The sequence below is a fragment of the Engystomops pustulosus genome, chromosome 1 (genome assembly GCF_040894005.1).
Source record: "Engystomops pustulosus chromosome 1, aEngPut4.maternal, whole genome shotgun sequence".
Classification (NCBI taxonomy): domain Eukaryota; kingdom Metazoa; phylum Chordata; class Amphibia; order Anura; family Leptodactylidae; genus Engystomops; species Engystomops pustulosus.
In genome coordinates, this window is record NC_092411.1 from 68,711,708 (window position 1) to 68,733,699 (window position 21,992).

General features: G+C 41.9%; 1 protein-coding gene across 4 annotated transcripts in view; it reads left to right on the forward strand.

Annotated features, from left to right (window-relative positions):
• The first annotated feature begins 6,977 nt into the window (after positions 1 to 6,977).
• The window catches only part of SETD1B (SET domain containing 1B, histone lysine methyltransferase), a 34,524-nt gene continuing 19,509 nt past the window's right edge, over positions 6,978 to 21,992 (forward strand). For 2 of the 4 annotated variants that reach the window (XR_011854346.1, XM_072143602.1), the window contains exons 1-7: positions 7,622 to 8,097; positions 8,238 to 8,392; positions 8,520 to 8,618; positions 8,830 to 9,100; positions 12,600 to 12,712; positions 14,718 to 15,833; positions 20,817 to 21,596. Coding sequence is in view for 3 of the 4 variants with exons in the window: in XM_072143602.1 (XP_071999703.1) it covers positions 8,025 to 8,097; positions 8,238 to 8,392; positions 8,520 to 8,618; positions 8,830 to 9,100; positions 12,600 to 12,712; positions 14,718 to 15,833; positions 20,817 to 21,596 (2,607 nt within the window). In the remaining variant the exon portion in view is untranslated. Of the gene's footprint in view, positions 7,081 to 7,621; positions 8,098 to 8,237; positions 8,393 to 8,519; positions 8,619 to 8,829; positions 9,101 to 9,201; positions 9,377 to 12,599; positions 12,713 to 14,717; positions 15,834 to 20,816; positions 21,597 to 21,992 lie in introns of those variants that run through there. The other 2 variants (XM_072143614.1, XM_072143620.1) reach the window with 2 other exon arrangements.

Sequence of the window (21,992 nt, forward strand, 5' to 3'; positions counted from 1 at the left end):
TCCCAGTTAAACATATTCCAATTTGCCGCTCTTAGTGAATGAATAAATTTATTCAGCTTCCTCGCATTGTGCGTATATCATTTCCATCGAGAAACGCCAGTACTTGGCTTGTCTACAGTCTGACAGGTGGGACAATGTTTTATGTCAGCTGCCGGAGTGAACATGAGACTTTGAGCACCTGCTGTGGACTTCTATATAAAAAGGACTTTGCATCCCCCCCTCCCAGAGCCTCTGTTAGCAGCCACAGATACCAGAGCTGAATTTGCATCTAAAAGCGAGCAATGCTGAACATGTACAGTTAAGCAGCTGGCTGTACCACTACAATAGGACTACATTCAATGCCTTGCGCACCTTCTTTTGTGTATGCAATAGGAAATCTGAATAACTGGCTGTTCTAATAGTTTTAGATTCTGGTCACAGTAACATTAGACTCCCTTTTTAGTGAAAGTAGAACGGAGGATAACAGATGCTTTCCACTGCTCTCCCTCATTTCTTATTTGTACGTCATGGGCGAAAACAAATGTTAGTATGCTCAGAAACGTGACAATGAGCAGCCAAGCTTCCATCACCTGGATGGTGTGTGTACACAGAATTCTTCGGGAAAGTGCAGAGCAGGAAGAGAAAATGTCAGCACAGACTAGTAACTCAAGATCCAGCCAGACATTCACATCAGCCCTGGAGCTAGATGAAACCCTATAGGAATAAATGGCACAAGAAGAGCCATGGGAAACCCAACATATTTGAAAAGTGACATCTTTATTCTTGGGGAAATCCTGCTATTATACAATTTGTATTTTCACAAACAAGCTGCAAGTCCTAGCATGTTGGTGACAAATGGCCCAAATCATGATTATACAGAACAATTAGGGTAGTTCATACCATTAATGGCTGGGCCTTCCAGCTGTGATGTGAATGCAGAAATATGACTGCATTATTGTCATTTGAATCAGCCTTATTATTTTCTACTAGAATTAGCACAGTAGGTGATTCACCTTTTTTCCAAATCTATGCCTGCTGTTAGTGAAAAAAATATTTTCTTCTAGAATCTGCAAGCCACACAGTCCTGGCAGCTGAAGGTCTCCTACAATATATAGCCAAGGCAATCACATGTTAGATAATACTAGCAGAACACCGGGCAGATATCTTGTCCTTGTGACCATGTAAATAGAGTACAAACCATCATGAATGAAGTGTTTAACACAAGAGTAGATCACTGCAATTTATCTAACACACCTGAAAACAGCCTAAATGTCTGAAGTGCAAGGAAGAATGGTAACATTTTATTATGGTTTTAAAGGGCACATACCTGTGTATCGCCAGATATATAGATATATATTAAAAGATACCTGCAATCACGTCTCTAATTCTGTCACCACTAACAGTTGGAGCAGCATACATATATTCCAGGTTTTATTTAGTTAATTCATACATTAATCATTGTAAAATTGTCTTTTCTTTTATTATGCAAATGAGCCTGGGCACATGGAGAGAGAAAGTGATGTCACCCTTGTTCCCCCTCCCATCTACTCATGTCTGTGTGTAATGTATAGTAAAACATTGCTAGTGCTTGTGAGAGAGACAGACATCAGCTACACAAGTAGTGTATAGGAGTAATATCATGTCATATAACTGCTACAGGATGCAGCCATGTAAAGGAGTAGCTCATACACACACAGGCTGCAGGGGGCACCAGCACCAGGAATTACATAGAGGACGCCAGCACCAGGAGTGTCACATTATACAAGCTGTCAGTCAAGCACTGGAGGTGTGGCTGTGCCCAACACTCATGAATAAGTTGACAGCTGAATAGGATAATGACTTATTGGACCATCTCAGGTCACTTGCATACCAGATTGGTTAAGTTTTACAGACAGAGGGATAATGAAGGTATAAGGGCAATGCTTTCTAATGGCAGTTTATGAAAATAGATTTAAGTTTCGAGTGGTTAATTTGCCTGACAGGTTCCTTTTTAAAGAGAACCTATCACCACTAAACCAGCAATTTCCTCAGGTACGGTTTGAATTGTATGTTCTAGAATTCCCTATTATTTGAAATAACCTTTGACCAGATAAGCCTAATAAGTTCCCATAGTACAATACAAACTTGTGCCCACTTATTTTAGCTACAAAACGCATAGTTCCTATCCTCAGACTGGCATGAATAGCACACCTGCATGGGACTCGCTGCTCGGGCAGTCAGCTCTTGCACAGGGCTGTGGAAACAGATATATTAAAATTACAGTAACACATCCCCAAAAATACATTCAGAAGGCCTTAATAAGAGCAATTTCAAAGCACATTGCAAGCTACAGAACTAGAGATATGGTCAGGTAGTGTCACAGTTGGGCTTGCAAGCTGCAGATACAGACTAAATTAAATGCTCATATCTCAAGTTCTGTAGCTCACAGAACCAGAAGCTGAAGGATGAGATTCTCTTTTTTAATATGATACCAAGGGCATGGTTCTAGGCACTACATAACCCAAGAGGGAGGCGTCTAAATTGAGGCTCCCTCTACAGCCCCTCTGCCTGAGAGGAAAGGGTCCTTGAAATAGTCATACATTAGGCTTTTTAGCACGTAGAACCATGCTGTTGGTATCAAATTGTGGTTTTGTGAGCTCCACAAAGTAATTGGAACTTTAGTTGCGGCTTGCATTCCCATCTATAACTTTACATTGTCAATCTCCAATTCTGTACCTAGCAGTAACATGTCTGATGGGGTTTGAAAGATTAAATTCTTCTTAAAATATACCAGAACCATAAAGCACTCCTTTGTGTGTAGGTAGGCATGCTTGTGATACACCCTGCCCTCAGAAAATAAAACAATATATGCATCTCCCCAGATAACCTATCCAGTAGTCACAAATTTCAGGGACGGTGCCCATACTGTGCTCCCTTTCACTACTGCACGCTGCTGTCAGGGTAGCCAATAGGTTTCCTTAAAACATGAAGCTGTAAAACTGGAGCATGTTTATACTTATTAGGAAGTTGAATGTGCAAACAAGGCTAGGAAATAAGGGAACCTGTCAGGACAAAACAGATTACCGTATATACTCGAGTATAAGCCGACCCGAGTGTAAGCCGAGATCCCTAATTTTAACCACCAAAACCTGGGAAAACCTATTGACTCAAGTATAAGCCGAGGGTGGGAAAATGCATTGGTCACAGACCCACAGCCCCCTGTAGTATACAGCCAGCCCAGCCTGCCCCCAGTAGCATACAGCCTGCCCAGCATTAAAAAAAAAAAATAAACAAACTTTTATACTCGCCCTCCGGTGGCCCCGATATCCGTGCGGGTCTTGTTAAGGCTTCCGCGCCCGTCTTCTTTCTTCTGCTGGGCGCCTTCACTGTACTCCCCCACCGGCAGGCGCATAGTATGGCGCCAGCAGAAGAAAGAAGACGAGCCGCGCGGACATCGGGGGAGCAGCGCTGCACATCAGTGCCACCGAAGGGTGAGTATATAAGTTTATTATTTTTAAGTATTTTATACACGAGTCAATGACCGAGTAAAAGCAGAGGGGACGTTTTCAGCAGTTTTTGTGCTGAAAAACTCGGCTTATACACGAGTATATACGGTATGTGTGGATTAGTTGCAAAGCAAAATCTTAAAGGGAACCACAACTTAAAGGGAACCAGTCATCAGGAGCCCTTCTTCTGGCTCCCCTGTATCACCATGGAGAATAGTGTACAGAAAAAGTAGGGGACACTTTCTCATAGATCCAGGCACCATGACTGTGGTAATCGTCCCATATTTGTCATCCATGGCTTCCTCCTTTCCAAAGCCCCAGAGTAGTGTAGCATCAGACTGTTACATTTCCCCCCTCTCCTGCCTTAGAACTTCCCCCTCCCTCTACCTGTTGTAATCTCAAAGCAGCAGAGGAAATTTAAGCACAGTGGGAGGGTGCTCCACGCATAGTGTAATAGCCTGTAAAGCTACAGCACAGATGGGGCTCTAGTAATACCCCAGAATCCTGATTATCATAAATTTTAAAAGTTGACGTAAGATAACAAATATAAAAAGATTACCTCAGTCACAGTGCAAGGATCTATGAGCAAGTGCCCCTGCTTTATCATGCTTGATTTTGATGGTAGCATTTCTTTAATATAGTTGCGCTTTAGTAAATGATATTGATGACAATCCGACAGACACTTTGTGGAAAAAAAACAGCAGCGTTAAATAAGAATTTTTGAAAATAGCAAACGGAAATACTGTCGCTTCCCTTCTTGTGTGGACACTACGGTGAAGTTAAAGTTGACCACTCTTAAGCAATTTGTTTTAATCCACGGCATTGCATGTCTAGAGATTCAAAATATTCCTGCTATGGAATAAAGCAAGTACGCAGCTTCAAGTTCTATGAGAGCTCTGTAATTTAAGACATATCACCTGCAATGACCCCTGATCCTGCTATGGGCAGGGTTATACTTGATCTATCTTGCCTTCTACACCTAAATTCAGCCTATGCTCTCCGCCTGCAAAACAGACTGGAAAATGACTCATTGCTTTGGTTTCATAACACTTTGTACTCACAAAGGCAGACCAGGAAGAACAAAACGAAAAACAACAGCCGCCTACTAGGGAGAAATGATGCAACCAACTGGATACAGAGCAGAGCACCACACAAATATACTCTGGTTGCGTTCTATAAACCCATGCCACAATAGATTACACAGCCATAGCCATCATCTAATGGATCATTTCACAGTATGTAGGGGATATACTCAGGGATTTCCTAGAAAACCTTGGTGATATCATTGGGTGCTTTTCTCTGAGAAGAGACACAAATAGACTAAGACACTGATGACATCTTAGCTAAGCGCATGACTTGCATACACAAATTAACCCATGAAAAGGAAAAAATGTCCCATGTTTGAGAAGCATTGCATCATAATAAACAAAGAAATAGCATTTTCTTCTTTTTGTGCCTTGGAGTGCTGCTTATTTTCCTATAATGTGTAATTAATAAATATATATATTCCTAATTAAAACTCAGATGTACGTATTCTAGTTTGGCCTGAGAGGAGAATATCAAAATCTGTTTCTTCTTGTGCAATGACATGCCCTTAAAGGAGATTACAGATGCAGCCATGGAGGGGTTAACACCCGCTACTGTTATGTCAGACTCCTTATGACTACTATCAGAAGTACTGCTGTGTTATTATTTACAATTTTAATACATGTAACCAATAAAAAATACATGCCTTTTAACTGCAACGTCCCTGTCACATGGATCCTTAGTGGAGCAGGCTGGTGATCCAGTTTCAGCGACTTCTAGTGGCTCCTAAGAATGACATTTTATAGTATGTGCTTAAATTGTATGCATCTCATATCCAGGACCACTGGTGAATCCTGCCTGGAAGCGAGCAATCCTTTCCTGCTGCAGTATCCAGAGGCCATGTTTTGCTAATCTGAATAAAAGAGTACACAGTGTTCTACTTCCTTCTATTTATCCATCATTGCTAAAGCCAAAATAAATAAAAGGGAAGCCAATAGATGCTAGCACAATTCCAAACATTCTAGCTAGATTACTAGTAATAATGAGATTTAGGTTTTCTTAGCCATAGTCAATGACAGACCATACTGTACAGGCTTTCAACGCTGTAAGTGGCTTAATAAGGGCATCCACAGCTAGTAAACTAATCTTCCAGCACCTTCTACACCCTGGCATAAGGTGCAGGCTAAAGCCATCAGCTGTGCTCCAGTTTATTGTGACCTTCAAAAGTAAGAATGAGGCAGGATTGATGGGCTTATACAGAAAAGAGCCATATGGGTTAATGATCTGCCTCCAACCATTCAGCATATGATCTTTCCAGCAGGCGCAGTATCCCGCTTTCCTTTGTGAGCAGTATGGCCTAGCTCTGACTCAGCATTCACAGTACAAGCAAAGCTCAGTGTGCAGAATGTAAAGTACATGGAAAAGCCAATGCTGATACCTTCATGGGAAGCCATAGCAGGGCAGAAACTGGAAACAGTCAAGAAGCCAGACAACTATGGAGGAGAAAAGCCTGAATACAGAGTGACAGTATCAATTACCAAGGCATTGTGTACTTGAAGATCCATTTCACAGCCTCTATGAGCCAGTCTTGTGATTGTTAACATTAGATCTACTTCATGGGCAACTTCCTTCTTTCCTACTGAAGGACAAAAACATGTACTTACCTTTTAAAAAAACAAGCCTGGTGCAGTGCAATGTCCTTATGTATTACACCAGCTGCATCTGTCCTGAATTAGAAGATTTCCACTTCCCAAAAAGTTAAACAAGGGGAAAAAAAATAAAGTAGCAAACTGTAAGGAATTGCATCATAAAAGTAATAGACAAAATCTAGAGGCCAAGGCTATCATTCATGGTTATATTATTACAACAAAAGTGGATTTTATTGTTATCAATGTAAATATAGCACCAAAAAGGGCAGAATCAGACTACAAAACATCAAGTGGAATAGTTTTACAAGTATGACTGCAGATTTCCTTACCAGTTTGCCCCTAGAGAGATGAATATAAAGATTATTGTTGACAAATGATCTAAAAAAAAAATTAGCAAAAAAAGAAAGAAAAAAATACAATTGCTAATTTATTGTTCATCAGCAATGAGCAGAGACAGCTGGCAGTACAGCTCTCCAAGTGTCAAAACCAAGAAGGCAATGCTTTACTCAATTCAGACTTAGGGTGTGCCATGACCTAGATGTGACCAAGATGGATTCCATGTCAGAGGGAGGTAATCCAGACAATGCTGAGCTACTTATACATTTATCTTCCTTCTTCATACAGAGTCCTGTACAGTGGGGAACATACAGCACACACAACACAGCTGAGTCCTGAGAGCTGCTGGAGGGACACCCAGAGCCTCCTCACACAGAGCTGCCAGGAAAATGGCCGCCGCTCAGTCTCTCGGCCTCTCCTCGCTTGTCTGATGGAGGACGGAGCGCGCGGCGCTGTAATCACTCACAGGCGGCGGCCAGCCGCGCGCTGATTGGCTGCGAGCGCCGGGAGAGTCCGTGACGTCAGCGTGGCCCAGATCCAAGCAGGGGACACCCTGTGCTCCCCCTCCTCCCCGAGCAGTGCGCCTACCCGCCTCACCTGCAAGTGTACGAAGCGTTCACCTAACATAATGCTAATAAGACGTCACTATGTGACAGGGCGCAGCGGGGGAAGTCTGTCAGGGCCAGAGCGGCGACATAGTGTCAGTTAATCGCCAGTAAAGGAATCTGTGCCGCCTCTCCATAACTTACAAAATGGAAGCCGCTTTGTGACGGGCGGTTAGGCGAAAACCTTAGTGTGTGACATGGAAGATACATGCAAGTCCCAATAGCTCCGTCACAGGGGACATAGTACACACCATATAGCTGCGTCCCCTTCCCGCCCTCCCCCCCCACAAGCTGAGCCCCGGCCAGGTCCATCTTGTCTGGCGACTGTTTGGAAGCGGCATGTAAATATATCGCGCAGATTCCACACACATTTCTTTTTTCACACGGAGGGAATCCCTGTCACATAGTAATAATAACCTCGTCACGTGAAATGAAATATAAAGCGGACGGGACTATCTCACCTTCGTATTCAGAAGAATGTAACACCTAAATAAGTATAAAAAGAAGCTGTGGTGATTATAGATAAATTAAGCAGACATTTATCAATTGTACTGGTTGTGTCTTCTGGCCAATGTTTATTAGTAACGTAGATTTATTGTCAGAAGTGATTGATGTGGACGTGTACTGAGTAGAGGAAATGTGGCGAATGTGCGGGCGGGAAGAGGCAGACTGCTCCCAGCACTACTGGCTGGCTGGGGACAGAGAAGGGAGGCGGAGGATAGGGAGGCCGCGGTGCATTGTGGGTTGCCCCAGAGCGAGCTGAAGCTGCTCTCACACACAATATGTGTTGGCTCGCCAAAAAGGAGCAGGCAGGGTGCCCTCCACAGCATGTCATGTAACCGAGGAAGGGCTCTGTGAAGCGGCTTAGCCTTTCCTGCGGGGCGAGGAGACGACCCTGTGTACAGGGGAGCAGGGCTTTGGGGGTGTGGGAAAGGCGGGCAGGCATGTCTTTCAAGGAGGCCAAGCCTGGGGAGAGGAGCAGGAATCCTGAAGACCATGTCAGAAAGCAGCCTACAAGTGAGACTGGAGCCTTGTGTTACCGGCGTGCAGCAGGGATGGGGGGGATGATGGCAGCCCGGGGCCGGGGGTGCATGTGTCTGTCTGCTCCGCGCTGCCCCCTGAGCCGACACTCATCTCTTCTTGTTTATGGCTTACAGGCTGGATGAACGGCATGGAGGCGGCCAACCAAGCGGGCACTTCTGGCGAGAAGAAGAGCCACCACTGGAAGAGTTACAAGCTCATCATAGACCCTGCTCTGAGGAAGGGCCAGCACAAACTCTACCGCTACGATGGACTGCAGTTCAGCATGCCTGTATGTGCCCTGCTGCCAGCTGTCACCCACATGTGTCTGTAGCCCCCTCTAGTCAGTGCCCCCGATGTATCGTAGCCATGGGTGCTTCAGCAGCGACATAAACTTCTTGCCTTTTGTGTTTTTGCAGAATCCGGGTGTCCCCCCAGTGGATTGTGTAAGAGATCCTCGCATCGGAAGGATATGGACCAAAAACAAGGAGATCGATTTGCCTGTGCCCAAGCTCAAGGTATATTTCTTGCACTGGCTAGCTATGTCAGCATTCACACACCGGTGCGATGGTGCTGCCACCTGTGGCCTGCCAGTTGTTGTTGTGCTGTGTATGGCGGGCACTGGCTACCGCATTGATTGATTGATTACTGTGACAGATCCCCCTGACCTGATGTTATGGTGCACGCCCGGCTTGTTGATCCAGCATCTCTCTCATCTCTCGCCCTCAGATCGACGAGTTTTACGTCGGCCCCGTGCCCCCTAAGCAGGTGACTTTTGCAAAACTGAACGACAATATTCGGGAGAACTTTCTTAGCGACATGTGCAAGAAGTACGGAGAAGTGGAGGAGGTGGAGATCTTGTACAACCCCAAGAACAAGAAGCACCTGGGAATTGCCAAAGTCATCTTTGCCACCGTTAAGGGCGCCAGGGATGCGGTGAAGCACCTGCACAACACCACGGTCATGGGCAACCTCATCCACGTGGAGCTGGACACGAAGGGTGAGTGACTCCTCTCCTGTAACCCACTGACAGTTGTGTCCCCTGCGCGGCGTCACGTGTGCCAGTGTTGTCAGTTGCTAGGAGACTGCAGAGCCGGCTGTCATCTCCACTCTCTGCTCCCTCCACTTTCTTCTACAAGTTTTCCCGTGCATCGCCCTCCATGCTCATCCCCTGCACTGCCATACACACATTCACACAGCTGCCACAGGACAAAAAATGCAAATCCAAGCTGGATGTTGTTACACTGCTAGTCTGTGCTCTCACCTGTCTGCTGTGGTGGGTAATGAGTACAAGAAGCCGCATAGTATTACCAGAGGAGAAGCTCCTGACAACATTGCTTCCATCTTTACTACTGCTTGATAATGTGCTGCTTATAAGTTATCAATTTTGGCTGGGGAATAGTGTTTGTCTATGCTAGAACACACATGGAAATGACAGTATAAATAAGTACATAGTTTCACTATGTGTAGCTGAATGTAACTAGTTCGTTTACATGAACTTGTTACTGTTTCACATATAGTATCAATCTTATTTTAAACTGAATACACATGCAGTGGTGATTTAATAGCTGCTGTAGCTAATAGCTATTTGTTTACTAGTCACTGGGGATATTTAGTCTGACATCATGTACTGTGATTATCACAAAGAATAGCCTTTTCTGTCATCAGCATATTGTTTTATAATTCAAAACATAGATTATAGATTCCCATGATCCATGTTACTAGCATATCATGACATCTATACATAACATGTCTGAATGTGATATAGTTGATAAAATAACAATGATAAAAAATGTAACATGCCGCTAGTGAGAAGAAGCCATGTTTTTAAGCTTTTATGGGATTATGTGTGTGTGTGTGTGTGTGTGTGTGTGTAAATATAATTTATTTCTGATTTTTTTTTTTTTTTTTTTTTTTTTTTTTGTAACAAATGTGAACTTTTATAGTGTTAGATATGGAGTTGCCTGAAAATGCTGTATACATAGTATATAGTGAAATAATGTGTCGATGCTTTCCTATTTACATCTAGTTTTCTACTTTGTAGTTTTTGTATTGTTCAGTAGTCCAATTCTGACCAGGACAGGTTGTTAAATAAGTGTTAATTGTGATTTAATCAGAAAAACCATGAATTGGTGGGAATTACTAAGTTCTGTATTCTTATGATGGCATAAATGTATTTTAGTGTGGCTACAAGCATCATGCTAGACTGTGTCTGCCACTGTCATAGAGAATGGATGGAGCAGCAGGATGCAAGCTTGACCTGCGGTTCTGTAGCTTGTGAGTGGTAGGGGCCTCGTTGATTGTGAACCCTGTGGTTTGGGAAAAACATTTTATCTTGGCACAACCAACTTAAAGTGCTTTGTAGCAGAACTTGATGAATGCATTGCCTAGTACATAATGATTTGATAAGTACCCGGAGTGTTACATTTACTCACTGTAAAATCTAGTGTCTCTGTAAATGTATTTATTTTTTAAGAGGACCTGTTTACTGCTCCTGAGGTTTTTGTTATAAAAAGGGATTACACATTTTTACTATAACTATTATGCTGTATCATTTGATAAAACCTTGCTGTTACTTTATTCTTCCCAATAGAAGTTCATTAAATGACAGCTGGGTCATAGCATCCCCTTCTTTAGGAAACTTTTCCCACCACAATCTGGCACTGTCAGCGCTGATGGGGAAATGTCAGACCTTTAGGAACTCATTATTACATCTCTAAGAATAACAGAGGACTGGGGTAATATAGTGTTCAAGGTAAAGATGCTCTACATCTTGGTAAAACAAGATGTAGATAGCTGTTTTTCAGTGTGGTTCATTGTCTCCTGGATACCATTTTCAAGGAAAAGTTTAGAAGTCTGCATAGAGCTTTTAGAGGACCTGATATTGTAATCTATTGTAAAGGCTGCTTGCTTCATCCAGTACGGCTTTTCCACATGTACAGCAGTTAATAGCAACCTGTCTGTTTGATTTGGAGCTTCTTGCATGCTTTTGCACAGGCTGTTTGGCACTGCAATGTGAAGTCAACAATGAGCTGGCATTAATACTCTGTTCACTTTTTGCAAGGTTGAATTTTTGTCTTTTTTAAATTTGTCTTGGTTTATTCACTATCTTTGCTTTCAAGATGCAAGTGACATCTAACCAGACAAACTTACACATGTGTGAACAGCTTCTATTAAATTATTTGCTTCATAATTTTTACAAAACATTCTTGTTTTCCATTTTTACCAATGTTTTACTGCATCAGCAGCTGTTGTTTTCTTGGGAGTATTCAACTTTAGTAATATTGACTTTATAAATTTTATTTTTTGGTAAAGTTTCCTGAATTTTTATCATAAAATTACCACCGGAAGGTGAGTATTTAATGTTGTTGTTTTTTGTTTTTTTTTTATTGACTCGTGTATTAGCCAAGGTGAGTTTTTCAGCACAATTTTTTTTGTGCTGAAAAACTTGTCTGATAAACAAGTATATACGGTAATCCTAGGTCTCCTACCACATAACATTTTCATATACTGTATCTCCTGATTAAATTTCATGATATATGTCTAACTTCACGTAAGTCTTTCATTATATCAGAAGTTGCATAAAGATGAAGTTGCCGGAGTTGTCCTAGTCCAAAGCTCTATTCAAGCTAACATCATCTATATTGTTTTGTTAACATAAATGTCTGTTTTGGGTCCCATCAATCATAGAAATGGGGTTTCCAAGCCCTTTGTTGTGATAAGCAGTTTGGACAGAGAAGAGACCTGTGTTTCTATTCAACCTCTATTGGGGCTGCCATATAGATATAGAAATGAGCAAATTTCAGTACCTGAGGAGCGCCACCTCTGGAGAAATGAAGTGTTACACATGTACAAATCAATAGGTTGTCTGTTTATTGCATGAGTACAGGTTCCCTCAAGGCATGACATTCTTAGGCTTTTGCTGCCCTATTTAATCCATAAAGTAGAGATGTAGGGGAGACAAGGAGAGACAAAAGAGCGCTTCTATAGTGTGTTATCCTCGTTATATTTGGATTTATTGTGATGTAGTGATACACTCACACTCACCTTTTGGAGTTGTGCAGCTAGGGCACAACTCATGAATCTGATGAAGCGCTCAGCACGAGCGTGAAACGCGTCATTGCTTTTATTGTTTTAATTCTTTTATATTTTATTGCCATAATTGGCTTAAATAAAAGAAACTTTTTTCTTAAAAAAAACTCCTTTTTGAGCCAGCCAGCGCCGATTCCTTTACAAACGTTCCAAATAGGAGAGCAACGCACCCTTCCTGGATGCTATTCGTTTATTCTATTTAATCCATGAGGGTCCTGGGCTGGATACGTTCCCTTCTCCTTTTATAACTCTGAATGCCATCATAATGTATCAACTCAAACATCCCCTGTAATTTTTAATGGCATTAAATGTGAATATATAATGTTGGATAGTCCTATAGCAGTAATTGTTTTGTTTCTCTTACAGTAATTGCAAATAACTAACACAAATACTTTACCTCTATGCAGGAGAGACACGTATGCGGTTCTATGAACTGTTAGTAAATGGTCTCTACACCCCTCAAACTCTTCCGGTTGGTTCGGACTTGGATGCATCTCCAAATGTGAATGAAACTTCACAGGTAATAAGTATATTGATATTTTTTTTCTACATAACGTAGCTCATGCAGTCCTGTTTTGTATTTGTATTATTAGATTGTAAGACTAATAAATAATGTAATAAGACTAATAAATTAATCCTAGCAGGTCCAGCTTTAGTAAAGCTTTCCAGCAGTTGGAGCGTTGCCCATTAGATTGTTATCCCCAATTCTGTGGATAATCGAGAACAATAATAATTGATAAAAAAAAACCTTTTAAAGTGTAATAAACAAATTGTCATGTGTAATTCCCACTGTAAACACAAACAAAAAATGCACATTGTGTTCCTTCCCTTTTTCATTCAAGACTATTGGCATTTTATGTTATGAAGTTGCGTGTCAAAAATAATCCTCAGCAGCAGTGGAGACTAACCTCTTCCTGGATCTGCCCTGAAGTGGAGTACAATTTAAGCTGCCCACAGTTCCCACTTTACCTTGTGTTCCCTCATGAAGTAATTTAGCAATCCCATGGAGGAACATGCAGCCTTAAATAAATAGTACAATATTAGAAACAAGTAGTGAAATATTTACATGAAGTGTATAGTCTGTACTGTGTGCACTAAGGGTTTTTAGCTTCTCTGCACTGTGCAGAAAGTTCCCCTAAAATATAAGGTAGGTAAGGGGTGCAGAGAAGTTTATGACTCAGTTTTAGGTGTGTATAGATATAGAGAAAGTTCTGCAGAATCACAGACTGAGATGAAGGGACTGGGGAGACATTTACCTCGTTATTATGGTTGGATACCTCTGCATCCACAGAGCATCCACACATCCAGGTACACACAGGGAGAAATGTCAAATGACTTCACCCACCAGAATTTGCAGCAGCTCCTCCCCTCTGTGAAATCGCATGTCTAAATAAGCTCTGTGGAATCACAGGAGAAACCAGCACAGACAGGAGATTCAGTTAGTGCAGAGCCAGGCTAACTGAGGAAAATGGCAAAGAAACTGCTGCCTTCAGGTAATCAAGAAAATCCAAAGAGATATTGATTATGGAGTGCCATGGCGGTCACTTTCAGTGTGCCTGCGGAATTAACAGGAGGCGGCCGCTGGCACCCATTAGCTGTTGCTGGGTGGCTGACCTAATCCCTAGAACAAATGCAGTTTGCAGCTCATAGATTCCTGCAAACTGAGCTTACTTCCTGTGAAAAGACACTGGCCCATATCATGTGATGTCACACAGGTGCACGGCTCATTGCATCACATGACCATGGTCAGGTTTATATGCAAAAGGAAGTGAAAATAAAGCTCCCTATAGAATAACATAAGCAGAGATCTAGAAAACAGAGAAAATTGATACAGTATATATAATGTAAAAATTGTATAACTTCTCATACTTTCAATTTGCTGAAACTGGACAACCCCTTTATGATTCAAAATATCCCACAGTGTCGCCCATGTGCAGAATGGACAATTGCATTTTTTAAAGTGTCAAGTTTCAAGACACTTGTTGGCAATTCCTTGAATAAGTGATCACATTCTGAGCAGTGAGGTGTCCTCTGTTCTCCACATTGAATGGTGGAAGAGTCGATCATGTGGGCTGCCCCTCCCTTTAGACTTTATAGGTTTTCCAAAGAGAAACATACAACTTAGAACAATGGCAAGGTCAGGTGCAGCCCGATGCCTTTGATGACAAGTTGTGATTGTTGCTTCTAGCGTCTAAGACTTGTCTAATAGCATGGGGTGCCCTTACACCTGTTTTAAGAAGTGACCAAAAATGTATTTAAAAAAAAAAAAAAAAAAATTTCTTTTTTTGTTTGACAAAGCAACACAGGCAGAAGATGATTACAACACAGCAGGTGTTTTTTAGAAAGACATGCATTTTTTATGCGTTTTCTGATGCATGTTTCATGCATTTTTAACCACAGCGACAAAAAGATTGTGTACAGCCAACCATATTCAACGTTTTAATAGGGAAGATATAATGTGTGATTACATCAAGTGTATTGTTTCTGAATCTTTGTTTTTGCTAAATTGCTTTTTTTTTTTCCAGGTTAGTGAAATCCTAAAACGTACGAAAGAAACAAGTGTGAGTGCATCAGTTACCCCAAACAGCAGCACCCCTTTTTCCCATGACACAGCCTATTCAAGTTGTCGACAAGATACCCCAAACTCCTACAGCCAGTATACCCCACAGTCACAAGGAACGCCTCACACCCCTCGTCTTGGAACACCTTTTTCACAGGACTCTAACTATTCCAGTCGACAAACAACACCAGCGTATCACTATAATCAGGACTACAAACCAAGGAGGCATGAATCTAAGTTTACGGACGCTTACAATCGGCGGCCTGGGCATCATTATGTTCACAGGAGCTCTGATCACACCTTTAATTCAACGCGATCGCAGCCAGAGACATCACAGTTTTCTCACACACCACCCCTGAGCCAGACTGGTTTGTCTTCAGCCTTTACTCCTTACCAAGCATCTACAGTTTACCCATTACCTGATGAGAATTCCTTCCCACAAACATCAAGGGAAGTAGATTTCCGGAGAACAGCAGCAGCAGTACCACCACCGCCACTACCACCATCTGAGCCATTTTCGGATGGTGTGTGTAGTTCTGTAAATATTGATTTTGTACCAGTTAAAGAGAAACCAGAAGAACCCCCTCCTCCTGAACCAGAGTGTGCAATTGAGCAAAAGTCTATATCTGGTGCCCGTACACCAGATGGAGGCAATACACCAGGGACACCCACTTTGGAGGCACAAATGCAGCACAATAGTTTAGATTCAAGAATTGAAATGCTTTTAAAAGAGCAAAGAACCAAATTACCTTTCTTGAATGAACCAAGTTCGGACAATGAATTAAGAATGGAGGGAAGCCCTATATCGTCGTCTTCTTCTCAGCTTTCACCAATTCCCCCTTACAGCTCAAACTCTCAATACCAGGATATTACTCCTTCTTCGCGACCATCTAGCACTGGGTTGGAGGACATCAGTCCCACTCCTTTGCCGGACTCTGATGATGATGATGAACCAATTCTTGGCACGGCCTCTCTCTGCCAGACCTCAAGGTCAGGAACACCCATTGATCAGATGAGTCAGTCAGATGCGAAAGAACAGGTGGCTGGTGATGCAACACCAATATCGGAGAAAATGGAAGAGGTAAGTCATTTAAGAATTGAAATGATTAAAATGTATTTTTCTGTATAGGACTTCACATATGGATTTTGACATGTTTTTGTTAAAGTAATGTAAAAAAAGATCTTCAGCTCTTGAAAATACACATCAGATGTCGGGGCATGAGACAGGTGGACTTTAAGCTGCCCGATCCCTTTTGTTCTCAGGGCCATAAGTTGCTGCCTGTGTCCAGAAACTTGCCCTCTCCTATTTGTTATCAGAACATATATGAGTATACAGAGTCCAGGGAAGATTGCTGTGCATGATGACTGATATTTTAAGCGGACCTCTCGCCACCATCTTCAACTCTTTGCATAATTTTTCTCTAGTTTCTACCATTTTATGGTAATTATGGCATCTAATATGCTAATTAGGCTGTCTCCTATAAGGTGGCTGGTGTCTACCCATTTGCTTCAGTGGACTCCCCATCTGTGGCTGCGTTCACATGTCGTGTTTACATTGCATTTTGAAATGCAATAAAACCGCTGAGGAGAGAAGTTTTAAGGACTAATTACATTGCTGTTTACAGTTGCGTTTTGTAAATTAAAATATTAACACTTGTTGACAAAACGCATGTGTCAACCTCCCATTTAGGCTACATTCACACGATGTACTACGGTACGGCAGGCATATATCGGCGCTGTGGAGAGGAGCAAGGGTTGAGCGCTGCTCACCCCTGCCCCTCTCCATAGGGAGATACAGCGCATGGCGGGATAGGACATGTCCTATATTTTCCCGGGCTACGGAGCAGTACGGTGCCGCACGTGTGCTGCACCGTACCGCTCCCGTACAGGGCCGTGAGCCCATAGAGGTGTATGGGGGGGGGCGTATGTCGGCCGTACATACGTCGGGCGTATATATACGTTCCCCATACATGTGTGTGAATGTAGCCTAATATTGCGCTTTGTAAACGTAAATGTTCACATCAATGTAATTAGGCAAGTCTCCTCTTCTCAGCTGGTTATTATGTTTCAAAATGCAATTATTATGTATTTGTACAGCACCATGGAATTGTATTAACACAAGAACAAATGGGCATTGTAGGCAGTATCACCACATGTGAAGTTTTGGGGTTGGTTAAATTAGTTTAAGGGCCTCTACAAAGTGTATATTTACGTTCCAGACTCCCACTGCTACTGTATTGCAGTTTTCCAGGTTGCTGGCTCTCTACCCTTGCCTTCAGATGACTATTCAAATTTGAGTTGGGTATAAATCATCTTAAAATTTTGTTCAGTAGAGGTAAGAAAGGGGCTGGAGAACAAGCCAACACACCAGTAAGTGGTCTACTGTTTGTGGCCTGTGTGTCATTATTGCATTCATTGGCACATAATCTAAAGACTCCCCAAACTGTAAACCCGGGCAGGAGCAGGTCCTTCTCTACATTTTGCTGCTATGGCTGTCAGCCGTGTATGAACCTATAGAAATGAATTTGTCAGTGTGCTGGCCGTTAACCGATGGCACATGAACAAAAACGACATTCGTGTGCATGAGAGCTCAGACTGACAGATTTTCTTCTAAATGGCATTCTGCTGCTTGTATTGCACTGTATGTACATTCAGTCTGCAGAAACCACAAGAAATAAACCTTTAATTTACGATAAGTTACTTTGGTTTTTCTTATCCACAGAATTCATAACATTCCATAATAACAGTTAAACATTTTATACAGTAGTAGTAGTAGAAAATATACCATCAAATTCAAGCATAGAAAGCCAGGGTCGCTAAGGCCCCTTTCACACTGCTGTTGTGGGGATGTATTTGCAACCGGATATATGTCCCCTTAGCCGCCTATGGCGCCCGGCAGTGGTACGGGCTTTGGCCGGATGAGCATACGGCAGGTTGAATGAGTCCTTAATTATAGATCCAGGCACTGTGACTGTGGTCATCTTTTAAATTTTATTATCCATGGTCTCCTTCCTTCTAAAATAAAAGGTTGCAATTATGCTAATGAGACTGAAGGTCTATGGGCCTGGCTTCACAAGCTGCTATTACACTGCATAATTCTCATTAACTTAAAGGGTTATTCCCATTTCAGCAATTTAATAGTAATGTTTGTATGCTGAAAAGTTATCCAATTTTCCAATATACTTTCTGTATCAATTCCTCATGGTTTTCTAGATCTCTGCTTGCTTTCATTTTATAGAAAACTTTTCTCTGCTCAGAAATTTGACACAGTTCGTTATATCACTCAGCTCTGATTACTGTCTGTGATACTAACCAGCTGTGCACCTGTGTGACCATGGTCAGATTTCTGTTCACTGGAAGTAAACATGGAAGCTTTCTATAGAGCAGTGGTGGCGAACCTATGGCACGGGTGCCAGAGGCGGCACTCTGAGCCCTTTCTGTGGGCACCCGGGCCATCACACAGGCACACCAAACAGGACTCAAAAGATTCTTCCTGCAGTTCCAAGCAACTTAAAAGATGCTGCTTTCAGTCATATTTTGATATTTACTTCGCTACTTGGGACTGTAGGAAGAGGGAGAATGAGTAGACAGGGCCGAATTATCTTTGGAGGACCTTCTGCTGTCCTCATGATTCTCTGTGTACAGAGGGACTCTGGAAATAAGCTAAAATGAAGAAACTTTTCCATCTTTCTACTGTGTTGGTGTCCTCAGGAGGCCAATATGATTGAAAGTTGTTGAACAAGGAGCAATAAGTTACTGCTTTAATATTTGGTTGGCACCTCCCGATAAATAAAGGGAGTTTTGGGATGCAGTTTGGGCACTCGGCCGCTAAAAGGTTCGCCATCACTGCTATAGAGGGACAGGAAGCAGAGATCATGAAACTCACGAGGATCTATGCATGATTTTGATGGTAGATTTTCTTTTATATTTTCTGGAGGTGTATGATGACGATGTATAACAACAGAGCTGCTGATTTTAAAATTCCACTTTCTGCTGCTATTGTGCCACAGTTGTCAAAATTTCTAAAAAAAAATTATTTTTTCATGTCTCATGTTAAACCTCTTCTTGGCCATTGATCTTATCTATGATCTTCCAGTGATCTTTCTGTAAGCATGCAGTGGCAATAGTTTCACATAGCACTGGCTGCTCTTTACTATGGTTTGTTTTATAGATGCTAGGAAATCTGCAGTAATCTTTACGTTTCATATGTCAGGTCATACTTGACTAGGAAAGCAGACCGCACTGATATGTGGCAAGTGAAGTCAGTTTTCAACCACATTCTCCGATGTTCTGTGCTGGGAGCAGAAGGGGTTCTGTCAGATCTCCCATAGTAATAGATCAATAAACTGTCGCCGAGTGCTGGTCTCAAAGCACGCCACCTACTGGAGCAGCAAAAACATGAAAACGTCATCATACAGAAATAAATATTTCCCAAATGACTCAGGCATGGACCGTTGTGCATAAACATTTGTAACTCATACACTCTCTAGCTGACAATCCTCCTTGTAATACAAGCTGGCTAAAAATAGATAGCTTGCTTTTCCCTATTGGCACCTCTATGTAATTCCAGTGCTCTCCTTGTTAGTCTGTAACAATATGGATAATAATAAATAATCGTTATATAGCGCTATGATATTCCGTAGCGCTTTACAAATCATAGCGGACACTTACAAATAAAATAATAACTAGAATACTGACCAGATCTGCTTATTGTTATTGCATGTTGTGACTCCTTTATTGGATATGAATGATTTTTTTTTTTTTTTTTGTACTTTTTCAGATATTGTCAAATGGCAGTGAGGGTATGTTTTAACATGTACTTTGTGGGATGCTGAGAACTTAGCAAAACTTCTGCTTTTCTTGTGCATCAATGGGAGAAAGTTTAACCTTCATCAGAGCTCACAACATCCCTTGCCCCTTACGACTGGTGTGAAATACAATATATGAAGTAGCCCTGTATATACTGTACAGGACTGTTGTGCAGAGACTGAAGTAGAAATACTAAGAAAATAATGGGATTTTATGTTCTGATATTGCTCATTGTGTTATGCCACTGGACTAGTAAAGTGTCTGTTCTCTGCCATCCTACTGAAGAGTGTCCAAGTATCTTAAGTAGCGGTAGCTCACCCCAGTTTTTGTTGAATGACGTAGATGAAGCTTCCTATATCGTCCACTGGCCTCTCCGAATGTGGTGTGATTGAACGTTTACTGTTCTTCGGGCTTAAAAAAAAAAAAGGATTACAGAAGGTGTTCAGATGCGGTGTGAATGCAATAGGCAAAATTATTTTATTTTCTATGGTTTTGATGAGTTTTTTTTTTTTGTTTTTGTTAAGGTTTTTCAATCTTCTTTTGGTATTGAAAAGCAGAATCCACACCAAGTCTTACGCTGCTCCCCTCTTACTGAATTTTTTTAAAATAAATAACTTGTATATACCGTACAAGTATTTTTATTATGTTCTCAGAAGTTCATGTAGGATAGTTGGTGCAGTTTGTATTTAGATTGTGGTCCGGCCTCTGCTTTGTGCACGTCCAACAAAAGAGACCAGCTGCTCTCAGCTAACACAAGTGAAACGTTAGATTTCCAAGCATGAATAACAGGTGATGTAATTCATTGCTGATTTTCAGTTTTTGCCCTGCAACTGCTTGGGAGAGTGCAGGTGGGCATTCATTTGACTGTAAAGGCTTTTTCTGGGGTGTCCATACTCATTTAGTTTTGTGATGGATCATATTCTTTCTTGTGTAAAAAAAAAAAAAAAAAAAAAAAAAAAAAAAAAAAAAACACTCCTGCCCATGTAAGGTTACTTTCACATGTTCCAGCCGTTGCATTTAGGGGCCAAGGACCCCATGATTTTGTAGGCAGTACCTCAGATTTATCTGCACAGTTATCTATCCACTGGTGACCACAGGTCAGTGGGGATTCAGCTGTGTCCAAAAGGGCGACATGTGTATGCACACCCAGTTTATAAATCCTTACAAGTTCTCCAATCCTGATTCGTATCTAAAAATAAAAATATGATTTTTAGAGATATTAGATATATTTACTGATGCCTTTCTGTTTCTCCAGGAACACCCTTCTTCAGGAGAAGACATGGAGATCTCAGATGATGAAATGAACACTTCTCCCATCACTAGTCCCAAAACAATTGTTATAAATTCGGCAGTAACCAGTTCTGGCGTCATACCTTCAGTCATGTCTATAATGCCCCCTGGATATCCTCCTCCTATCCCGCCACCACCTCAGCCTGGGTTTCCCATGCCACCTCCTCTGCCGCCACCTCCTCCACCAACTCATCCTTCCGTCACAGTACCTCCTCCTCCACTACCTGCCCCACCGGGGGTACCACCACCACCGGCCCCACCGGGGGTACCACCACCACATATTTTGCCTCCACCACCACCATACCATCAAGGTATGTTTCCTGTGATGCAAGGTGAAATGATGAGTGCACTTGGTACACAATGGAGTGGAATGCCAATGTCCTTTCAAATGCAGACGCAAATGCTCAGCCGCATGATGCAAGGACAAAATTCATACCCCTATCCTCATTTTTTGGGGAATTCCATGCAATTCAGCCAGCACCCCTATCGTCCCTTCACCATGTCTACACATCTAGCACCAGGGCAGCCTTGGCCTCCTTTTCCAAAGTTTGACCCATCTGTACCACCACCTGGTTATGAGCACAGGAAGGAGGATCCACATAAAGCTACAGTGGATGGAGTGCTGCTGGTCATTATTAAGGAACTTAAAGCCATAATGAAAAGAGATCTGAACCGCAAAATGGTTGAGGTTGTGGCATTCAGAGCATTTGATGAGTGGTGGGATAAAAAGGAACGCTTAGCCAAGGTAAGTGGTTGGTTTTTTATTTATTTTTGTATTAGGAAATATCAGACAACTGCACCAAGAGTTTCCTATCAGATCTTTCAGCAAAGATAGTTTTATCATGGCCTGTAAGCACCACTTAACATCTCGTTTTTTCAAGGTTTTTGCTTTAGCTATTGTGAGTCTTAGAATTCACACATGATGTTAACTTTGTGTTTTGAGACGCAATAAAAAAGCTGTTGCTGTTTACATTTGCGTTATATATAAATGGAATGTTATCAAACTGTAAACATTTTTACATTTATTTACATATCATTTTGTTGACAGCAGTGTAATTTTGGTAAATCTGCTCTCTCAGCTTGCATTTCAAAACACAATATAAATGCCACATGTGAGCCCAGCCTAATCCAGGCATGGAGG